General features: G+C 35.9%; 1 protein-coding gene and 1 long non-coding RNA gene across 2 annotated transcripts; both read right to left on the reverse strand.

Moving 5' to 3' along the window:
* Nucleotides 1-4,142: 4,142 nt before the first annotated feature.
* On the reverse strand, nucleotides 4,143-10,382 carry LOC117333129. Its single transcript, XR_004533830.1, has 2 exons — nucleotides 8,646-10,382; nucleotides 4,143-8,410 (listed from the first exon to the last, which is right to left on the reverse strand). It is a non-coding gene; the product is annotated as an uncharacterized LOC117333129 (long non-coding RNA).
* Nucleotides 10,383-13,543: 3,161 nt separating this feature from the next.
* On the reverse strand, nucleotides 13,544-20,360 carry LOC117333116 (zinc finger protein 665-like). Its single transcript, XM_033892248.1, has 2 exons — nucleotides 20,275-20,360; nucleotides 13,544-18,277 (listed from the first exon to the last, which is right to left on the reverse strand). Exon 2 carries the CDS (start codon nucleotides 17,989-17,991, stop codon nucleotides 15,646-15,648), a length of 2,346 nt encoding a protein of 781 aa, XP_033748139.1. The 5' UTR covers nucleotides 17,992-18,277; nucleotides 20,275-20,360; the 3' UTR covers nucleotides 13,544-15,645.
* Nucleotides 20,361-24,594: the final 4,234 nt, after the last annotated feature.

Genomic DNA, 24,594 nt, shown 5'->3' on the forward strand with positions numbered 1-24,594 from the left:
GGGTATAACCCTACAATAACCTGGGTTGTGTATAGCCCTACAATAACCTGGGTTGTGTATAACCCTACAATAACCTGGGTTGTGTATAGCCCTGCAATAAGCTGTGTTATGTATAGTCCAATAAGCCATGTCATATATGAACAGGCAATAACCTGTGTTGTATAAAGCCAGGCAATAAGGCGTACATGTGTACAGTGTATATACAGGCAATAAGCTGAATGAGTAAATAAGCAATAAGCCATGTCATATATAGTCAGAAAATAAGCTGTGTTGTTTCTCTTCTTCATCCCCTGGTTGGAAGTTGGAAGTTCTGTGTTGTGCTCTGAGCTCATTACAGGGATAATACAATACCGTTTATGCAAAGGGTTAAATTTGATCATCATATTGAAATTGAAATGGTGACATTTTTCTGTCTTATGATTATTTTCACAATATGAAGATTTATAAGGGTAGTCAACTTATTATTTTATCATACACAGTAAGAATTCATAATGATTACTTTCAATACCGCGTCCCATTTTTCGGGGAAACACTAAGATAAGAATACAGCAATAAATAGATATACAGTAGTGTACATGTATTTGATGATGGGAATAGTTATTAATATATGAATATATGAATTAATTATATATTTTATTAATTCAGATGTATATATTGACTTGTTTCCAGATCATGTGATCCTTAACTATTTTGTATGATGGTTTTGAGGCTGTTTTTTTTTGTTAATGAAGTAATTTTTCTGTTATTAACAATTTTAAATAAATTATTTGAGTGAATATAATTTTCCACGGTGAAATTCTGCTGCGAGTCGTGAAATAAAAATAGGTTCACCAAACTCTTGTGTACTGGTTATGTTTTGAATGCCGCTGTGTTATTGATTAAATCTGGTCAGTGCCAGTAACATTTATTTGTATCTTATATCTGTGCATGAATTTATGAGGAAAGAGTGATGAAAAATCCCTGCCCACACTGGAGCTCAAGCTAGAAAGCTTTATCTCTCTAAGCGGACATGTCTCCTACCACAAGGCAAAGGTGAACTTATATACTCTCCATTTTTACATATTATTTACAGTGAAACCTGACTTTATCAACAACTGACTTAAATAACATTCGGTGACAATTGTTCATATTCAACAGTATGGTGAAATGCTCTATTGTCATTGCCGACACTGCCTTTACCGACACACTGTCATAGTAGGCACATTGACCCCATACAGTGTCAGTATCAGGACCAACCAACCAACTGTTTTTCTTTAGACTTCAGTGTTAACGTTTTGGAGTACATATGTATATCATTAAAATTCTTAATTCAATATGGCAATTATGGTTTGTAACAAAAGTTTAGGTTCTCATATAACACCTAATCAAAAAAAATGTTTACCTGTTAATTATTATGACATGAACTTTTGAAAAAAATTCAATCCGACTTTTCAATCGAAATTTACATCAACATTTCCTATGGATAGTTACCTATCGAACTACATATCTATTTTCTTCCTTCATAACATACTAGCCAATCAGTGGCTTCCAGACATTTTATCCCTGGCTCAACTTTCTATACACCGGGGCTGTTTTAATTGGTTGGTTGTTCACTAAAGTCAGGTTTCACTGTACAGGATTGGGTAAAATTCAGATGTGATTTTACTGGTAATATCAGAATACCACATAGTCAGGACAATGGTGGCCTGTTTGAATAATTTTATTAGTCTCCTACCAGTAAAACCGAGGGTTACATAGATTTCCTCCCTGTCTGTCTGTACGTCCATCCATCTGACAGTTTGTACGTCCGTCTGTCTGTCTGTCAGTCCGTCAATTTGGTTTTCCACACATTTCTCAGCCATGCTTCAAAGTATGTTGGTGAAAGTTGGTATGTTACTTCAGTATAAGCAGATACAGATAAGTTCAAGTATCAAAGTTTTTAGGTCAAGGTCAAGGTCACTTAAAATTTTAGCTGGGGCCAGTAGGGGACATGTATTGCCTTAGCAATACCCACTTTACTTAAACATTGTTGTATACAATGTATATTTTTGTATGATAAGAATAGAACTTTCAATACAAGAGGGATTTAATGTGATGGAAATCCCAGACTTATAGAATATTGGGAGCAAGTGACATCTGACCTTTTACTGTTGAACAATGACCTTGACCCCAGGAACTTCTGTAAAGGCCTTACATGATGTATTATTGACAGTATACTTCTGTTCCTATTTTTAGTAACAGCTGACCAAGACCTTGCCCCAAAGAGTTCTTTAAACCCATGTTGAAAATCCTCACATCACAGTTTTAACACCATGTGAGGTTTTCAGAAAGTCTGGCATTCTGGATTTGGAAATACAGTCAAACTTCGATGTTTCGAAGTTCAAGGGACTAACAGAAAAACTTCGAAACAGCGGGACTTCGAATCATTCATGGTTGACAATAGATCGATGTTTTCTTGATAATGACCATATCTGTTAACGTTACATGTCCTCAGTGTCTTCGTGTTGATCGTCGCCTGTCAGGCTCACATCGAAACGTTTTGTTAATTTATACCTCAAACACAACAAAATATAAAATTCTTTTCGTTTATTATACCTAAGCATTTTATTAATTAAACAAAATATGTATCGGTTACAAAACACTTATATCGCGTTTAACAGATAAAGCAAAAGAAGTACAATGCACACTTACGTAAGTCGTTAGGCTTTTCTGCTAAAGACACGTGTGTTTACGTTATGTGCATATAAAATACGGAATGCCGATCGGTTGGAAAATGCATGATTGAATGACAAATAATCGATATACTTGAATATTTATGTATAAATTTGAAACGTGACACTTTGAATATGAGTGAAGCCATCGCTAATTGTTTGTGTTTAAAATTGGTCCGGTTGTTTTACAGTTCCGTAAAATTTATTCACCGACCGCTGATTTCAATGGCGGCGGAGATTATTAGAGACGACTACCGAAATGTTTTACCGGAGTGATTAAATATCATGGCTTCTACATACACCTTTTATCTATCAATTTGGTCTGATTATTAATTAAACCCATGAACGGGAGTGACAACACACGCTATCGTTATCCCTATTGTCAGTCAGAGCATTTGGGGGAGAGGTGTGAAATCTTGCCGCAGGGGTCACGACAAACACCTGTCCAGTGGTCAGTATAGGTAATTTTTTTGTTCGAATCATGAGATGTCAATTACCTATAATATCATAGCTAACGGGTCATGAAAAAAGTTCGATACATCGAAAACTTCGATTTATAAAAATTCGAATCATACATAGTTTCGTTAGTAGTGTTATATAGTGAGAAAATTCGGGACCAAGCAAAAAGTTCGAAACAGCGAGAAATTCGAATCAACGAAGTTCGAATCATCGAGGTTTGACTGTAATTAAATCTCCTGAAGCAGAAGTGTTATATTTGATTTAAAGTTCTATTTTTAGCAGCTACCTTGACCTAAGGAACATTATAAACCACTATTGCACAAATGTATTTCACAATGTATGAGTGAATGATCATGTGAAGTTTCAGAAAGTTTGGCCTTCTAGTTTGGGAGATAAATCCCTGGAAATGAAAGAGTTATATTTTGACAGTACAGTGAATATTCTCGGTTCTATTTTAGTAACAGCGACCTTGACCTTACGAACTCTATAAATCCATATTGCAATCTGCATTTCAGACACTTGAGTGTATCATTTTAAAATCTGACCCCCATGTTTATGGGGTCAAAGATGTACTTTTGACATTATATTAATTCCTGATTCTTAATTTAGTAACAATAACCTTGACCTTGGCATTAGAAATATTTTTCACCCCTCTTGTATATCCTCACATTAGTTTAACACCGTCTGAAGTTTCAGAACATTTGACTGGCCATGGACATTCTGTAGTAGTCGCTGGGAAACGAAAGTGCTGACAGGTGGACGACACTGTGGTTATTATAGGGCATCCATCATATGAGGACCCAATGAGGGGATCTGGCATGTCAAGTTTGAGAAATATGATACCAGTATTTCCCAAGAGGACAATTTCAAGTTACCAGTCAGTCATTTTATCCCCAATCACTTTCAAAATTTCAAAGGAAAACAAATTTAAGTCCAGTTTACATTTAGAGAAACCACCTGTAATTCCCTGAATAAATTGATTAAAACAACTGCTTAGAAAATGTTAGATTTTTTTTATTTCATACAAGCTACTAGTAGTATACATGTATATGAATACAATTTCACATTGAAACACAAGTCACACCACATCTAAACTAGATATAAACTTCACCGCATATACAGATGCAAATATTGATATATATAATGACTAAACAAATCATGCTTACACTGCCAATCATAACAGCTGGTGTAATTTTCTCTGTAGACTCGATAACTAACGACTGTTAAGTAACTGATAGAAAAAGACATCTCCATTTAAAATCTGAAAGTTTTTATTGTTGGTAAAGTTTCACAGAAAATTTTAAAAGTCAATGAAAATGATCAATTCTGGAGGGGAAAATACAGGCACTTTGGGTCAGGATAACCTTAGTTTTGAATATTACATATATATCATTCCATATATCTGTTTTTATTTTACAGGAATATCATCAATATGTCTCTTTTAAAATGTTGATGTCAATAATATTGTTCATATAAATCTAAAATTAAATTTTGTTTATCCCGACCTTAGTGCATTTGAATTTCATGTTTTCTTACAAAAAATGTCACACACGGTAATAAAGAAGTACAGTCAAACCTGTACTAGCAGACACCCTTATATAGCGGACACCTGTCCATAACGGACAGTTCCAGGAATCCCCGATGAAAATCACTACACGACGTACATAAATATCATGTATGCTTTAACCACTTTCAGGTCAAATTAAATTAAATTAAACTGTTATCAGGGACATTTCTTACAATGATATCCTGTTTACAGGGATACTTATATCATAGGTATTTCGAGAGTTCTACTCAGTATTGGTGTTTTGTCTTTCAATGAACATAACAAAAATTACATCAAAAAATAAAGTTTGAAGATATATTTTCTAGAAATAAAATTTCTAACAACCAATAAAAGTTATCGGAAATCAATAAGAAATTTGGTGTAAATATAGTCGAGATAATTTTGGAGGTATATCCCATGATTCACTCAAAATACTTCCTTTCATACTGTTTACAAACAACAATGTAATTCTTTCTCTGGGCTATTGTTTCACCTGTAATCCTACTGTACCCAAACACCTTTTTTGTGTGAAAGATTTTTTGAAATAAATATGTCCATCATTCTAATGAAAACATTCACATTTTCTTAATTGATTTTATGACAAATATTTGTTTAGTAATGTACAATTGAAAATCAACCAAGAAGGCAAAGACCTATCTCAAGTCGTTACGCAACCACAAGAGTGGCATCCATAATTACCATGTATTCACCTGTAGTCAATGAAGGATTAAGGATAACCTTGTTACCATGACTACAGATAGTTAACCTATTGAAGACTAAGGATGACCTTGTGTTACCATGACTACAGATGGTTAACCCACAGATTAGTAAGGATGACCTTGTGTTACCATGACTACAGATGGTTAACCCATAGAAGACAAAGGATGACCTTGTGTTACCATGACAACAGATCTAGATGGTTTACCCATATATACAGGACAAAGGACAAACTGTGTTACCACGACTACAGATGGTTAACCAATAGAGGAGATGACCTTGTGTTACCATGACAACGATGGTTAACCCATAGAGGACTAAGGATGACCTTGTATTACCATGACAACGATGGTAAACCCATAGAGGACTAAGGATGACCTTGTATTACCATGACAACGATGGCTAACCCATACAGGACTAAGGATGACCTTGTGTTACCATGACTATGATGGTTAACCCATAGAGGACTAAGGATGACCTTGTGTTACCATGACAACGATGGTTAACCCAGAGGACTAAGGATGACCTTGTGTTACCATGACAACGATGGTTAACCAATAGAGGACTAAGGATGACCTTGTATTACCATGACAATGATGGTTAACCCATAGAGGACTAAGGATGACCTTGTATTACCATGACAACGATGGTTAACCAATAGAAGACTAAGGATGACCTTGTGTTACCATGACAACGATGATTAACCAATAGAAGACTAAGGATGACCTTGTGTTACCATGACAACGATGATTAACCAATAGAAGACTAAGGATGACCTTGTGTTACCATGACAACGATGGTTAACCAATAGAAGACTACGGATGACCTTGTGTTACCATGACAACGATGATTAACCAATAGAAGACTAAGGATGACCTTGTGTTACCATGACAACGATGGTTAACCAATAGAAGACTATGAATTACCCAGGTTTATGACTAGAGATGCATGGATAACACACAAAAGGTTCAATACCTTTCTAACTACATGTAATTATTTTCAAACACAGAATCGGATGTTTGAACTGGGACAAATCCATGCCGACTTCTACGATTGCAGCCAGTTTTTTCTACCACATCTATTGGACATCAGACCCTGCCTGGTAATAAGCCTATTGTAATTCACTGCAAATGTGAACAACTGAAGATTCAAAGTGTAAACCCCCTAGGCTTATTCAAAGATAATAGCCAGATATCGTAAGTCCTGCAGGGTCACTAAAGCCACTTATCCTCAGCTATTCAATGATTTAAACTATAACTGAAATGTTTATAGATCCTTCTTAAAGAAGTGACATTGCATAGATAGCATGACTCTCAGTTATCAAGTCATCAGATTGAATGTCTGAAAGGGAGCAAGAGTCAGAGGAAACTCAGACTTCTAAATACCACAAAGAGGTTCGCTATGTTTTAAAATCTTGATGTACATCAGGAAATTGTATCCTAACGGTCATTATCACATTATTACAGGTACAAAGGTGAAACAATCAGCCATACATCACAAAATTTCAAAAATAAAATCTTAATTATTATCAACATAGAATCTAACATTATCAATTATTCAAAGGCAATATAGTTTTAAATCTAAATCAAATTAACCAAAAATCACTTTAAAACATGTTAATACTACTAGATATCTACTCAAACAAATAGTAAATATATTTCACTGTACATGTATATATTCTCAGACCAACTATATTCACTAGTGAATACGACATACCGGTATTCATAATCTATAGCAAAATTTCTTCATTTAAGAGTCAGAGTACTTATTTAAGCAAATCATTTTGCAATAATGACTATAAAATGATTTAAAATAATATCTAAAAGTATCTCTATCAAACTGTCATAAATTGTACCATGGGTAAGACACATCAAGATGTTGTATGATATCATGACTTTACAACATTTAGATGTTGTATGAACTGCCAACATTTAGATGTTGTATGACCTGACAACATTCAGATGTTGTATGACCGTACTACATTTAGATGTTGTGAGACCCGACAACATTTAGATGTTGTATTACCTGACAACATTTAAGATGTTGTATTACCTGACAACATTTAAGATGTTGTATGACCCGACAACATGTAGATGTTGTATGACCTTACAACATTTAGATGTTGTATAACCTGACAACATTAAGATGTTGTATTACCCGACAACATGTAGATGTTGTATGACCCGACAACATTTAGATGCTGTATGACCTTACAACATTCAGATGTTGTATGACCGTACTACATTTAGATGTTGTGAGACCCGACAACATTTAGATGTTGTATTACCTGACAACATTTAGATGTTGTAAGACCCGACAACATTTAAGATGTTGTATGACCTGACAACATTTAAGATGTTGTATGACCTGACAACATGTAGATGTTGTAAGACCCGACAACATTTAGATGTTGTATTACCTGACAACATTTAAGATGTTGTATTACCTGACAACATTTAAGATGTTGTATGACCTGACAACATGTAGATGTTGTATGACCCGACAACATGTAGATGTTGTATTACCTGACAACATTTAAGATGTTGTATTACCTGACAACATTTAAGATGTTGTAATACCTGACAACATTTAGATGTTGTATGACCTGACAACATGTAGATGTTGTATGACCAGACAACATTAAGATGTTGTATGACCAGACAACATGTAGATGTTGTATGACCTGACAACATGTAGATGTTGTATGACCTTACAACATTTAGATGTTGTATGACCTGACAACATGTAGATGTTGTATGACCTTACAACATTTAGATGTTGTATGACCTGACAACATGTAGATGTTGTATGAACTGACAACATTTAAGATGTTGTAAGACCCGACAACATTTAGATGCTGTATGACCTTACAACATTCAGATGTTGTATGACCGTACTACATTTAGATGTTGTGAGACCCGACAACATTTAGATGTTGTATTACCTGACAACATTTAAGATGTTGTATTACCTGACAACATTTAAGATGTTGTATTACCTGACAACATTTAGATGTTGTATTACCTGACAACATGTAGATGTTGTATTACCCGACAACATTTAGATGTTGTATTACCTGACAAAATTTAAGATGTTGTATGACCCGACAACATTTAGATGTTGTATAACCTGACAACATGTAGATGTTGTATGACCTGACAACATGTAGATGTTGTATGACCAGACAACATTAAGATGTTGTATAACCTGACAACATTAAGATGTTGTATGACCTGACAACATTTAGATGTTGTAAGACCCGAAAACATTTAGATGTTGTATTACCTGACAAAATTTAAGATGTTGTATGACCCGACAACATGTAGATGTTGTATGAACTGACAACATGTAGATGTTGTATGACCCGACAACATGTAGATGTTGTATGACCCGACAACATGTAGATGTTGTATGACCCGACAACATGTAGATGTTGTATGACCCGACAACATGTAGATGTTGTATGACCCGACAACATGTAGATGTTGTATGACCGTACTACATTTAAGATGTTGTGAGACCCGACAACATTTAGATGTTGTATTACCCGACAACATTTAAGATGTTGTATGACCCGACAACATTCAGATGTTGTAAGACCTACCCCAGTAACCCACAATCACGTGTAGCACTATATGCTGGTAACATATTTGTGACACACTGACAAACAATCTCCATACCCTGATATAATATACCAGTACATCAAAGAAACTCAAATAATTTTTTAAAAACTCATTCTCCTCATGATCACTACCAAATTGCTTTGAAGTTTCAAAAATGTCCTATCATTTAGTTTTTATCAATAGGAGATTGGGCCCACAGTAGTCTGAATGATCTGAAAACTAAATGAAGCTACTATGCAGAAATATAAATCAAATATCTTATAAAACTGGTGAATCCAAAATCACAATCTTAACTTCTGTACATAGTCAGTATGTACTAATAAAATGCAGTAAGCATTCAAAATAAAACAATGGATGATTAACATATCTCCCTCTCATCATCTGAATACCTAGACACACTTACATGACATTATATACAACAAATTCTATTGAAGGCAGAGGTACAGCGCCTCCAACAAATCTAGTCAATGAAAGCACACTCAAATATATAGACACTTACAGTCCAACGACCACTCCAGACATTCATTTAGACGATACATGGACGACTTTTCCAAACATGTAGTGTTCTTTTCAACATTTACAGCCAAAGTTTCGTGATAGTATTATTGATAAAATGTCAAATTCAACCAACGAAATCAACAAAACAAAAATACTACAACTTGCACTGACATGGTTAAGTGAAATAACTTGAAAGTACAATATATATTTTCCATTTATGCATAAATGGCCATCAGTGTAAATTATTCTTGATGATTTTTTCATTATAAAAATATCAGCACAATGCAGAGTTATGTCCCTTTCATGTAAATTGTATAATTATACTTGCAAAAAACATTTCCAATTCACAGTACATCACTCCATTAAAAAGGTTTTTTTCTTACCAATAAAATACAAATGTACTTTGATAGTTTTACCCATTCTACACTTTCTGCTATGCCTGATTTACATACACTGACATTTGTGGCTTCTGATCATGATTCAGAAAGTTAATTTTTTGACTTTAAAAATAACATAATTATCAACAAGCCAGGTGTACTATAGGCAAAGTGACTAACAAGACCCCCGATTTATGAACTGTAACAGTTTTTGACAGAGAAAAATTCAGAAAAGCTTCCAAGCGGAAAGCACTGTGGAAGCTAAGGTAACATCTTATACTAAAGTTTTCCTTTATTTCTGTAATGTTTTCAGGTGGATGGAAAAAGTTGCAGAAATTTCTGTAAGAAATGTTCATAAAAATTGGGGTCGTGTAACCCGAGGCTTAGTCTAAATAATGTTTATAACAGCCTTTCTACACTAGAAAGGCAGTAAAATTCACATAATTTTCAAATTAAAAACAGGCAAAAAACAAAACAAGAGGCCCAGGGGCCTTAACGGTCATCTGACTCTAAATTAAAACCCTTATATTATTGTAGTATGCATTCTCTGTAGCAAGTATATAGTGGCACTGTTGGCCATGGTGGCCATCTTGGATTTCTGACGGACCCAATAAATAACAACACTTGGTCTGGACCATCTAAGGATAATTTCTGGTAAGTTAGAGCTGAATCCCACTGGTGGAATTTGAGAAGAAGTTTGAAATAGGTGTTGTTCAGGAAAACCATGATTGCGCAATCATGTTACAAAATGGCCACCATTGCTGCCATGTCAAAGTTTTTACGAGACCGAAAAAATAACAAAACACTTTGTTGGCCTTCCTTCCTTAACATCCTCACCAATTTCAAGCTCAATGGCACCAGTGGAACTGGAGAAGAAGTTTAAAATGTGTTTTCAAGATGGCTGCCATGGTGGTGGCCATCTTGGATTTCAGACCAATCTAAAAAATAACAACACTTGGTCGGGATCATATCAGGATCATTTCTGGCAAGTTTTAGCTCAATAGCACTGGTGGAACTTGAGAAGAAGTTTAAAATGTGTTTTTTAAGATGGCGGCCTCAGCGGCCATCTTGGATTTCGGACCGACCCGAAAAATAACAACACTTGGTTGGGATCATATCAGAATCATTTCAGGCAAGTTTCAGCTCAATAGCACTGGTGGAACTTGAGAAGAAGTTTAAAATGTGATTTTCAAGATGGCGGCCTCAGCGGCCATATTGGATTACGGACTGACCGGAAAAATAACTACACTTGGTCGGGATCATATCAGGATCATTTCAGGCAAGTTTCATCTCAATAGCACCAGTGAAACTTGAGAAGAAGTTTAAAATGTGTTTTTCAAGATGGCGGCTATGGCGGCCATCTTGGATTTCGGACCGACCCGAAAAATAACAACACTTGGTCGGGATCATTTCAGGATCATTTCAGGCAAGTTTCAGCTCAATGGCACCAGTGGAACTTGAGAAGAAGTTTAAAATGTGTTTTTCAAGATGGCGGCTATGGCGGCCATCTTGGATTTCGGACCGACCCGAAAAATAACAACACTTGGTCGGGATCATATCAGGATCATTTCAGGCAAGTTTCAGCTCAATGGCACCAGTGGAACTTGAGAAGAAGTTTAAAATGTGTTTTTCAAGATGGCGGCTATGGCGGCCATCTTGGATTTCGGACCGACCCGAAAAATAACAACACTTGGTCGGGATCATTTCAGGATCATTTCAGGCAAGTTTCAGCTCAATGGCACCAGTGGAACTTGAGAAGAAGTTTAAAATGTGTTTTTCAAGATGGCGGCTATGGCGGCCATCTTGGATTTCGGACCGACCCGAAAAATAACAACACTTGGTCGGGATCATGTCAGGATCATTTCAGGCAAGTTTCAGCTCAATGGCACCTGTGGAACTTGAGAAGAAGTTTAAAATGTGTTTTTCAAGATGGCGGCTATGGCGGCCATCTTGGATTTCGGACCGACCCGAAAAATAACAACACTTGGTCGGGATCATGTCAGGATCATTTCAGGCAAGTTTCAGCTCAATGGCACCAGTGGAACTTGAGAAGAAGTTTAAAATGTGTTTTTCAAGATGGCGGCTATGGCGGCCATCTTGGATTTCGGACCGACCCGAAAAATAACAACACTTGGTCGGGATCATGTCAGGATCATTTCAGGCAAGTTTCAGCTCAATGGCACCAGTGGAACTTGAGAAGAAGTTTAAAATGTGTTTTTCAAGATGGCGGCTATGGCGGCCATCTTGGATTTCGGACCGACCCGAAAAATAACAACACTTGGTCGGGATCATCTCAGGATCATTTCAGGCAAGTTTCAGCTCAATGGCACCAGTGGAACCTGAGAAGAAGTTTAAAATGTGTTTTTCAAGATGGCGGCTATGGCGGCCATCTTGGATTTCGGACCGACCCGAAAAATAACAACACTTGGTCGGGATCATCTCAGGATCATTTCAGGCAAGTTTCAGCCCAACAGCACTGGTGGAACTTGAGAAGAAGTTTAAAATGTGTTTTCAAAATGGCGGCTATGGAGGCCATCTTGGATTTCGGACCGACCCGAAAAATAACAACACTTGGTCGGGATCATCTCAGGATCATTTCAGGCAAGTTTCAGCCCAACAGCACTGGTGGAACTTGAGAAGAAGTTTAAAATGTGTTTTCAAAATGGCGGCTATGGAGGCCATCTTGGATTTCGGACTGACCCGAAAAATAACAACACTTGGTCAGGACCATCTCAGGATCATTTCAGGCAAGTTTCAGCTTAATCCCACTGGTGGAACTTGAGAAGAAGATTGAAATGTGAAAAGTTTACGCACGGCGGACGGCGGACGGCGCACGGCGCACGGCGGACGGCGCACGGCGCACGACGACGGACGAAGCATGATGACTATAGGTCATCCTGACCCTTCGGGTCAGATGACCTAAAAACAGCTAACAATATTCCTTTCTAAAACTGAACATCGGTATACATATTGGAGTGGTTCAGACATCACATTTTACATTGAAGGGATACATGTATCATAAATGATTTTCTATATAAAAAAAAGGTTAATTGATAAACAAACAACTTATACTAATTATTATACAATTACATCATCATGACTTCATCAAATATTTCTTACAAATTCTTTGAAACTTCACTCGATACACGAAATCATTTCATCTCCGATCATGATAAAATCTTCTATATAAAGTATATATACATGTATATATAAACATATTTTTCTTCCAAAACTTATTTGTGCATGCACATGTCCATGATGTACAAAGACATTCTAACATGCTAGCAAGATTGTAATATAATACAGTCACGTCAAAACAAAACAAAAATATCTGAGGCAATTATGGTTGAAAGAGAATTCCTTTTCAGTATTACCATCAAAAGAACACATCTATGCATTATGTATATAGAAAATATTTTTCTCAATTTGATTTTCACCTGTCTTTGAAGATTTCTTCAAAGTTAAATGCTTCTGTTCAAGAATAAAATACTCCAAAACAGTACAAATTAAATACTTCCGAAAACCGATGTGCATGTACTTATCACTTTCCACAAAATGGAAAGAAAAAAGAACAAAACAATAATTGCAATATGGAAGAGTTAAGTCTTCAATTAACCTTATGATGTTTTTTCTCCAAATGAGAAAGAAATCTGCACAGAACAAAACAATTACAAGAGTTATCTCCCTTCATAAGAGATAAAATCCTGATTCTCGAGATAACATTTTGACTAATAAGCATAGGAATGATTATTTTTCTTATTTTATATTTTTTAAGGAAAAATTCTTTCACAGCAATACATCTGTTAAACCATTTTATGAGAAAACTTTTTGGTTACAGATTTCAAATTTTCTTTTATGAAAATGATAAAAAATCAATTGTTATTTTCACCTCCTCCCTCTCATTATATATTATACCAGTATACTTCAACAGAAAAAAATCACAAAAAAATGTCCCTAAGAATTGTTACTCTAAAATTAAACCATCATAATCACTTTTCTTAAAAAAGAAATGAAAAATGTTCAAAAAGGATATGTACATTTAACAAATCATATGGTTTTTAACATGTAACAATATATACATTTGTTTTATATACAAAATTAACAAAAGCCATATCTATACATGTATTCATTCTCAGTATATAAAATCACTCAATACACTGAATCAAATTCTTAACAAGTACTCTTGTAAGCAGGATCAAGGGAGGTAACTATCAAACACGTATGTAAAAGTTATTGCTCAAACAAGTAGATTTATATTAATAATATTTAAGAGAATTCGACTCCATCCATTTAAAGGTGTTTTTATCTGGAAGTAACTAAATGAATTCATCTTTATCAAAAAGGCCTAATTTCAAGCCCCAAAAGTGAAAATACAACCCCCACCCCTCTCTCTCTCAATCTTTTTTTTTATAAATAAATCATGTTGTTTAAAGATTGTGTAAATTTTTGTTCTACAGACAGGTTTGGACCTCAGATTGCGAGAATGTTATACTTTCACAAACAAAACTCCCAGCTGTGACACGTCCCACCATTTCAAAAACAATTTATTTTGATTTTGTTAATTTCAATTTGTTAATCAATTTTGCACACATTCAATATTAACTATCATTCCAAAATGATTTCCATCACAAAGGCAACACATTCATCACAGAATATGTAATTGGCATATATTCATATGAAAATCTATAAAGACTTTCCCGCATCCTTTCAAGCCAAAATGTAACCCCAATTGTTCGGAAATCTGGGTCCTAAATATGTATGAAGCAAGGAAATAAAGTGTTTTTACGTTGTATTACATGTTCACATATTTCAAGATGAACATCACAGTTGTACAAATTATGGATGGAATCTACCAATTCAACTCAATACCATGAAAGTAGTTACCAGATACTGTATATCTAACCTAGCCAAGAAAAACATGTTTTCTATCATAATTATGTAGACTTTTAAAGCTTTTTGAAAAATATTTTTCCAGAACTATAATAATCAAACTCGTTTTCTGCTGGACCATAGTTTACTGAAATCAAGTAAAACCAGTTTTTGGAAGCCCATTTGAAGAAAACATTCACATTATTTTTGCAAAATTGAATTAATGTAGGATTAACTGCAGCAAAAAAAAAAAAAAAAAGGTCCAGCTACTGGAATACACATAGGCTAGAATACAAATGTCAAAAATATATTCTTATTTGCCATTCAATTTTTCCGCATCATTCTACTATAAATACAGGCCAACATGTAGACTGAAAATTATCATTGACCTGTTTCTGGCTACAGTAGATTTAAGGTAACATTTAAAAAAAGAAATTAATGCTTAGAATTAGTTCAATGCAGATACAAGTGATGGTATATGTATATATGTATAAAGCATTGAAGTCTATACAAAGTTTTCACAAAAACAAGTTGGTTGTCATGTCAGACGATGCGAAAAGTAGTATCAGTGAAATCTGATATCACCAATTTATGCACACATAGGGTTTTCAGCAGATGTAATTGGTAATTATAATTCCTTACTAAGATATGAGAACAGTACTCTAACATGGACCTTAAATAGTTGAATGGTATTTTGTGGAGGTATCACAGACACCTAATAAAAACTGATTTCCTAAATACTTCTAATTACAGATGCCTTTATCATCAACCTGTACATGTTTTGTCCTTCTCACTGTGGAGGAATCCGAGGGCCTCTCTCCATTGCCCACACTGTGGAGGAATCTGAGGGCCTCCCTCCATCGCCCTCACTGTGGAGGAATTGGAGGGCCTCTCTCCATAACAGGAACTGAAATATCCTCCTTATCTCCATCATCATGCTCATCCATAGATTCTTCCCCCTCACTTTCACTTTCAGCTTCTGATTCAGATTTTTCTGAATCAGACTTTTCTGATCCATCCATGTTATTCTGTCCACCTCTAGATTTATTTTCATTTCCTGCCCCTACATCTTCATGTTCCATTTCTGCTTCTACATGTTCCTCTTCCTCCTCTTCTTCCTCATCATCCTCTTCCTCCTCCTCCTCTTCAGGTTCTTGTTCCCCTTCCATTTCTTGTTCCTTTTCAGCTTGTGGTTCCTCTGCAGTTTCTGTTTCTCCTTCAGCTTGTGGTTCTTCTTCAATTTCTGGCTCTTCTTCGGCTTCTGCTTCCATTTCCTGTTTAATTCGCAACCTTTCCGCTTTGGCTGCAGCCCTAGCAGCAGCTGCTGCAGCCTTTGCAGCTGCTTTTGCCTCCCTCTTCTCAAGTCTGATCCTTGCTTTCTCTTCTTTCACTCTTGCTTTAGCTTCTTTGGCCTTAGCATTAGCAACTGCATTTGCTTCAGCATCCTCTTTCGACCTGGCCTCTCTTTCGGCTGCAAGTCGAGCCTGTTTGATGTGGACGCGTTTATTGTGGACGCCAAGGTTGCCTTTCTGCCTGAAGGTTTTGCCACAGATTTCACACTTGTATGGTTTTTCTCCAGTGTGTAGTCTGCGATGTCGCTGGACACTTTGTGCCAAGGTGAAGGTCTTGTTGCAGATTTCGCACTTGTACGACCTTTCCTGGGTGTGGGTTTTGCTGTGTCGATAAAGATTGGCTCCATCTGCGAAACCTTTCCCACATGTAGTGCAGATGTATGGTTTTTCACCAGTGTGGATCCTACGGTGAGTTTGCAAGTTGTACAGTAAATTGAAACTCTTTCCACAAGTCTCACACTTGTACGGTTTTTCACCAGTATGAGTCCTGCGATGGCGCTGCATGTCTCCCGTCTGGTTGAATCCCTTACCACAAATGTCACACTTGTACCCGTATTCGCCAGTGTGGGTGCGAAGATGGGTTAACAAGGTGTACGGCATGTTAAAACCTTTCTTACACACAATACAATTGTATGGTTTTTCCCCAGTGTGGGTCATCATGTGGCGCTGCAGCTTGTTCATGTCCTTAGATCGCTTTCCACAGACACCGCAGGTGTTAGGCTTCTCACCCGTGTGGGTTAGAAAGTGGATCTGCAGATTTGTAATTTCATTCTTGAAATCCTGTCCACAGACATAACACTTTAAAGGTTTCTTTTCCTCGCCTTCGTGGGTTTTCAGATGCTTGTGTAGTTGATTACGATTGATGAATCCATTTCCACAGATATCACACTCATACGGCTTTTCTCCAGTGTGGATTCGGAGGTGGCGTTTCAGGATAGAAGCTTGCTTGAATCCTTTACAGCACACATTACATTTATAGGGCTTTTCACCTGTGTGTGACTTTAAGTGTATGGGCAGGTCATGTGGCTGTCCAAAACCTTTACCACATATCTCACATTTATACGGTTTACCGTCATCCTCCTTAGACACTTTCGGCTTTTTGGGAGGTTTCTTCTTTCCCATTCCTTGATGGACAACATATTGATGGTCTCCCTGATGGTATACGGGGTCTTTTTCAGATTTGTCAGACTCTGATCCCTGGGCTTGCTGGTTAGCACCTGGAGCTCCGGGGAACACAGGCATTCCACAAACATCAGTCAGGTTCTGAAACTCAGGGTGGCTTTTCCACTGAACGCATACCAAAGTTTGCAAGTTGGGCTGCAGCTTGGAAGAACTCCTGACCATAGGTATTGTGTCGATTGGGATCCTTATCCATCTCTTTTTCAGCTTGTTTTTCTCCAACTGTATGTTGCATTCCAAAATTTGATGGCAAAAACCCAGTCTGGATGCCTCCCATGCCACAGACATCTGTTTCTGGGGGTCTCTCTGTAGAATGCATGCCAAAGTTGGCAAGCTGAGTAGCTGCCTGAAAGAATTCTGGACCATATGAGGTATTTCTCTGATAAGGGTCCATGGCATCGTTCGACTTCTGTGAATGTGAATCTGGCTGCTTTTCTGCCTGGTTGTGCATTCCGAAATTTGCAAGTTGTGTGGCTGCCTGGAAGAATTCTGGACCATACATACTCCTCTTGTACCGGTCTTTATACTCATATGGCTTTCTCGTGTCAGGCATTCCTGGAGGTATATACGGGTTTGGAATCTGACCACGATTATGTTGTGCAGATTTATCAGAGCTGTTTGAATCCAAGTCTTTTTCCATTCCTGGAACCGTGTACTGATTTGACCCAGGTCGGTTTCCATTCTTGTTCATGGCATTTGCATCCTGACGAAGTCGGTCATCTGCCATGTTGGGAACAAACGGATAACTTCCTAAATCAGACATCCTTGGTGCAGAGTACTGCGGTGTTACACGAGAGTTCAACTCATTACTAAATCTCCCCTCGGACATGTTTGCGACGGAATGTGGGTCAGCCATTCGCCGGTCCGGCTGCAGGTGCAGGGGCGGTATATCCATTGCTGGATAATTAGCCCTGGTCGTTAGGTCTTGAATGGTGAATCAAGCTGTTTCCCTCCTCAATAATAATACCTGAAAAAAATGTCGACATTTAAATGATAACAGAATGAATAACATTGGGATCAGGCTATGCCTAAAGTACTATCATAGTTCACACTGGCCTTGGCCTATCATTTATCAACGAGAATCTTTATGTTATTGTAACTGACAACACCACTGTGTTTTAATACTTATCCATGTATTCATTTACTTAAGTTACAATGATAAGATGTAATTTTCATAAATTTGCAATAGAGTTTGGCTATTAAATATCTAAATTTAAGCTCCACAGCAAATTTGTCAAAATTAAACCAACCATTCTGGACAAGTAACCTTTTACAGTAAAACTGATAAAAGCTCATCAACCTTTCAGACAACTAGATAGACAAACAATAAGTTACAATAATTTCAGTTTGGGTTATTGTTTCAAAAATATTTAACAGGGCAATGAGCCAATGCGATGCTTAGGGGGTCGTTAATGCATAGCTTAATATGTCATATGGATTTCATTCAATAAATAAATTCCATATGACATATATAACCACAAGTGTATGATTCTGTTTATCACATAACATATCTATACAGGTCAATTAGGTGATAATTTATATATACTTTTGATATCTATTATTTTTTATATAAAAATTAATATTCATGTGTTTTCATATGATATTTAAATTAACATTGTGTTCACACCGGTCTTGCAATCGTTAATTTGGTAGATTTTTAGAATCTTGTATCTGTGATAATTTATTCAGTATTTTTTGGGAAATTTGATTGCACATGTACATCTGTTTAGTACAGAGGTTAAAATTCCTAAAGGGATTCTGGGAACATTGTTAAAAATCCTCTTTTACAAATGTTTTATTAAATGCCTTGGTGATTCATTCTGGACTTCATCTCGTTATATATTTCTGTTTAGTTAAACAAAGGATCATTTCATATGGATTATAATACATTCTTATTGATGGAATGTCTTCTTTCCTTTTTTAAAGTTTTCTTTTAGCTTTGATTATCCTAAAGTGGCAATGCTTCGAGGAAACCTGTGCATGAGATGGATTTCACGCCAGCATTAGTTTCAACAATATTTTATATATATTCAACATATCGAGTACTTACTGTTACACACATCACAATGCAAATCATATATACAGAGGAATGGAAAACAAACTAAAAGATAAGGTAAACTTATTGAGAGATGTTTTATGTATCTTCTCCAAAACGAAGGAGAGAGGGTATGATTATTCGTACTAAGGCCAGGCCAGGTTATCAGAGAAACTCTAACCCATATGATTATTTTTCAGCATAATTAATTTATAACCAGAGTTGTGGAAGATTAACTGAAGATTTAATTCATAAAATCATAAATGGGATAAATATACACATATTTATGTTACATAGATTGATGGCCTCTAAAGTCCCTCTGATTTTCTACCTAGTGCATGTACTTCACACAGGACAACATTTTCTGGACATAAGGGGTTGGAATGTCCAGTTTGATAGTATCTTAAATGACCTTTCAATTATGCTTTGGAATCATAATATATTTAAAACATTATCAACTTAAAAGGTTCGTCCGACTTAGTGTCTAATAAACTTTTTATGTGCAAAATTACAAACTGTCCAAGCACACGAGATCTACTTTTGACCGTAGGAAATATGCTAATAAAATTGGTAGGATTCGGACACTTTTCAATGGCTGGCCAAGGAGATTATGATTCTCGACAATCCGCCGTTAATATGTAGATATGTATCCACATTTCAAAACAACTTTATACCTTAAATACCGAACAATCAAAAACGCGAAATGCATGCGACAAGCTTGCAATGTAAGCAGCGAAAAATTGTGTTTCAAAAGTCGAAGTTGGCATGGTTAGCTTAAGACTAGGGGGGTGGCCATTTGTTGGAATGCCCGACAAAAGAGACCATATGCTCTAAAGGCTAATTCATGTAGCTTTTCAATTTAGGGAAAATGCTAAACCTTTTGCAATATTATGCATCTTAAACTGACTATCTACCGATAAAATACTCACCATTTGGGAATAAAAACAGCTTCTTTAGTCTGTAATGAATGTGTCCCAGTTCTTCGGACTAACAATGCACCTCTAATCGATCAACATCCGGCGTGACGACACAGGCTCTCTAAAACATGCCCGGACAATGCGCAGACGGACACCAGTAAACAAGAGCCGAACATAATATTCACGATAAATTCACAATATTCATGATAATAAGGAATAACATAAATTTCCACAGTTAAGTTTTTTTTCCACAAAACATATGTCCACAATCATTTCTTGTTATTTTTCTGAACAGATTGGCAAAGAAAACACACTCCGGACTTGAGCAAGGCTCTAGGTTGTAGTCTTGCTTATGTCTCTTAGTCATTTGGCATGATTCTTGCTAACACGTGCTGACCATACACTATTACTGTACGGCACTAGAACAATATATTGACGTCACGAAAACAATATAACGACGTCACGACAACAATAAAATGACGTCACTACGACATTGTGTGGCATCACAATATAATCTTTCTTTTTTTTTCTTCTTCTTTTTTTTTAGATATTTGAACAACTGAACCAGAAAAAAATATCCCTCACCTTGAGGAAATCTCTAACCTTGAATGTAGGAAAAGTTCATGTAAGTCACCCGTTTTAACTGTTCAAGATTTGGTATGGCAGATGAAACGTCCTTGCAATAACTATGATATTATAATAGTTTAATTTTTCTTTTATTCATTTCAAGCATAATGATATATTGTACAAGATGAAACTGGGATGTGGAAACAAGTGACACAGACACTTTATGTAAGCCTAACTTCAGTACACGATAACACCATTCATCCACAAACAACCCGGCTTTCCTCCACCTCCAAAACCAGGCACGTCCTCAAATGTCTCTGGCTGTTAATAGGACGTTAAACAAAAACAAACAAAAACCAAACACTTACCCTTGGTCCCGTGTTGTGTATGATATTTTTTAGACTGATTCGGAAAACAAAATGGCCGACAGGTGGCCATTTTGAATTTTGTCTGTTGAGATTTAAAATTGGCTTGTTTCACATTTCTCAATAAGCTTGACACGTGCTTCCTCAAAATAAAAAAAAATAAAAAAAAAATAAAAGATATGCGTAATATCAAAAATTCAATATACAAAAATGGCTTCTCGTCCACATCTTGAATAATCGATCAGATTAGAGATGCAATATGCCCAACTAGGATTCATACTGAGCACGGCCCAAAGGTTTTAAGGTCATTTTTGTGAAAGAACGGTATATATCTTAGTATACCAAAGAAACTTCAATTGTCAGAATTCAAGAATTCAATACCCGATGAAACTCATCTTGCGAAATTCTTTTCAGTAGTTTTACAGTTCTAAAAATATTCTGTAGGGATGCTCGCTCCGATATCAATCATTCTACCAGGTTCTAGATGTGGTCTGCAAAGCTACAACCGATACTGAAACACACGCCTAAAGTTGAAAAAACTAAGTTTAGTAGATCTTGAGAAGTGTTCAAAATGTGGTCGAGTTCCCAAACACACGTGTATTTATTGTCAAAATCCTGACACAAGATTTTCAATGTGTACAAGTTATTACAAACTTACCAGCTGAAAGTTTTCTCCAAGCATGTACTGTTGAAATAAGAAAATCATCATTTTTTTTGTTGGATTCTATGAATGTGTGTACAAGTCTCGTTAAGCTACGGTAGGCTTTGGATTCTGTGTTTCGTAATGAGTTACCGAAAAGTGAAATCGTCGACGGTTTAATAGTTTTCAACTTTTTGAGTTAAGGGGCATTAACAACATGATGCAATATATCCCATTGTCGACTTCATCATCGCAATAGAATACCATTCCCGGGCGATACCACGCCCCGAAATTGATATATACAGACATGTTCATCGCTTGCCAAGGATGTTCAATACGTACTATCCTTTTAAATTGAAGGGGGGGGGGGGGGGGGGGGGGGGGGGGTACTGGATCGCTAACCTTGACAAAGGAGAAGATGTACTCATTCCGAATGCTCTATAGTCGGGGTGATTTTTACCGCATAAAAATGATAAGAAGAAAAGCAGGCTGTATGCATTAGAATTTTGGTGTAAGGTTAGAAATGAAAACTGTTGAAAACGCTATTCAGATATAGAGGATATCTAACAGTGTCTTCAGTAATACCAAATATATTTCACGAGTGAAATATATTTGGTATTACTGAAGACACTGTTAGATATTCTGTTTATTACATTTTTTATCAACGAAAACCCTACCCCGTATGCTAACTAGGACTACAGCGATAATTTGTAAACAAAAAAAGTAGTTTCTCCTGTCCAGGTGCTGACATATATGTCGGGCTTTCTGATTGGTCAATTATTTTGATATTCTCTAATCATTAATTTGATTGGTCAAATCAACAAAAGTGATATTTTTCACTAGTGAAGAATATCATATTTATAGAATAGATAATTTTCGATATTTCACTGGTGAAAATGTAATAAAAAAACATATCCACATTCTGCGTCGAACCCTGACAAGTTTTTATTGGTGTACTTTAATTTAACATGCTGTGTCGTTGCTCCACAGGTTCGGCATCTGGTAAGTATTTATAGAAAAAAAATAACACTGTGGTATGAGTAAGGACTTATATTATATATATATATGTATATACTTACTGCGTGCTTACTCTTTTTAACCTACATATATATATTGTTGTACGAAAAGGAACTTTAGGCATAATCATACACTCCAGGACTTATTTTAATGACACCTTTGATTTAAACATATTTGATTGTTATAAGCAAGGGAATTGGGCATATGTTATCAAACTTATATTATGCCCTTTCTAATATAATTTTACAATATACATTTTTTACAAGATGACATATTTTTGAGAGAGAGAGAGAGAGAGAGAGAGAGAGAGAGAGAGAGAGAGAGAGAGAGAGAGAGAGAGAGAGAGAGAGAGAGAGAGGGGGTTATTTGAATATAGATAATTATATAAATTTAATGATTAACAACAGAATAAAAAACTAAAATAAAATATTCCTATGCAGATAGCAGAAGTTTACACTTTTTGCTTTGCGGAACACTCTGCTATTTCTAAGGTTGACGACACTTCGATCTTTACACCTTCCCAACTATCCCTAATTTAAGTAGGTTTGTAAACTCAGAATTTTTATTTTATTTCAAAAGATGATTAGAAAACGCGAACATTTTATGAAAACAAAGTGAAGATTTTTTTTCATTTTCATCTTACAAGAAAAGGGTTGATAATCAAGCAATTACTTTAAACATAAAACTTTGGAAATCTAACAACACAAAGCGATGACCACTCTAGCAGAGAATGTTGTCTGGATTCCGTATGAATTTAAGATCCACCAGAGAGAAAAAATACATTAAAATGTTAAACTTTTCATTTAACACCATAAAGTTCGTTAAAATGAGTTTTTTAATTTCTTACATGAACGACATTCTAAATAATCATGTTATCCTCCCTGTTTGATATCGATATTCTTTATTATACACATGTCGCTTTTTGTCGCATGCTCGCTCCATTTGTGTTATTTAGTACACCGTATCGCTATGCTCTGTATAGTGCTTATTGTCGATGAAAGAGAATTTGGGGTAAATTTCATTTCTCGTCATAATTGTTGTTTTAATGCATAGACTATTTGTTTACTAATTAATCTGACAATATAACACAGAACGCAAGGTAGACATGAAGAAATGCGTGTCTTGTGAGTAGATCGCCATGTGAAAAGTCGACACATGGACCAAGGGAGTTAACTCGTCTTTCCCTGTTGTATTTTCCATTCAAGTTGAGTGATTTGCGTAATTACACTCGAACTTGATCTTCAGTAATCACCGTGCAAAATAGTTCAAGGCCATAGCAGGCCTTCAATTGTATAAATTGTTATTAAATATTGTAAAAAAATGCTAATCACTTCTTCGGATATCAAGTTTAAACAAATGTTCGTGTTGTGTTTTTTTTTATCATTTAGATGTGCATAATAATGATATGATATTACTGTTTGGAAAATCTTACTACGGATAAAAATTGTGATTGTACAGTATTCAATTAAGTCTAAACTTGAATTAGACCTGCGGGAGATTCTAGCATCACCGATTATGGACTTAACTTTATGCTATGTTTGTTGTATATATATGTACACGTAGGCGTTACTTTCAAAATCGCTTCACACTAGTGATTAGGAATTACGATTGCCAGTCTATATATACAAGCCCCGATTTTTTTCATATTTTTTTTTAAATTTTAACTTTATTCATTTCACAACAATTGCGAAACAAATTATACTAACTTATATTAATCACTGTTGTTGGCCTTTGTGGAAGCGC

This window comes from Pecten maximus, chromosome 8, assembly GCF_902652985.1.
Source record: "Pecten maximus chromosome 8, xPecMax1.1, whole genome shotgun sequence".
Lineage (NCBI taxonomy): Eukaryota > Metazoa > Mollusca > Bivalvia > Pectinida > Pectinidae > Pecten > Pecten maximus.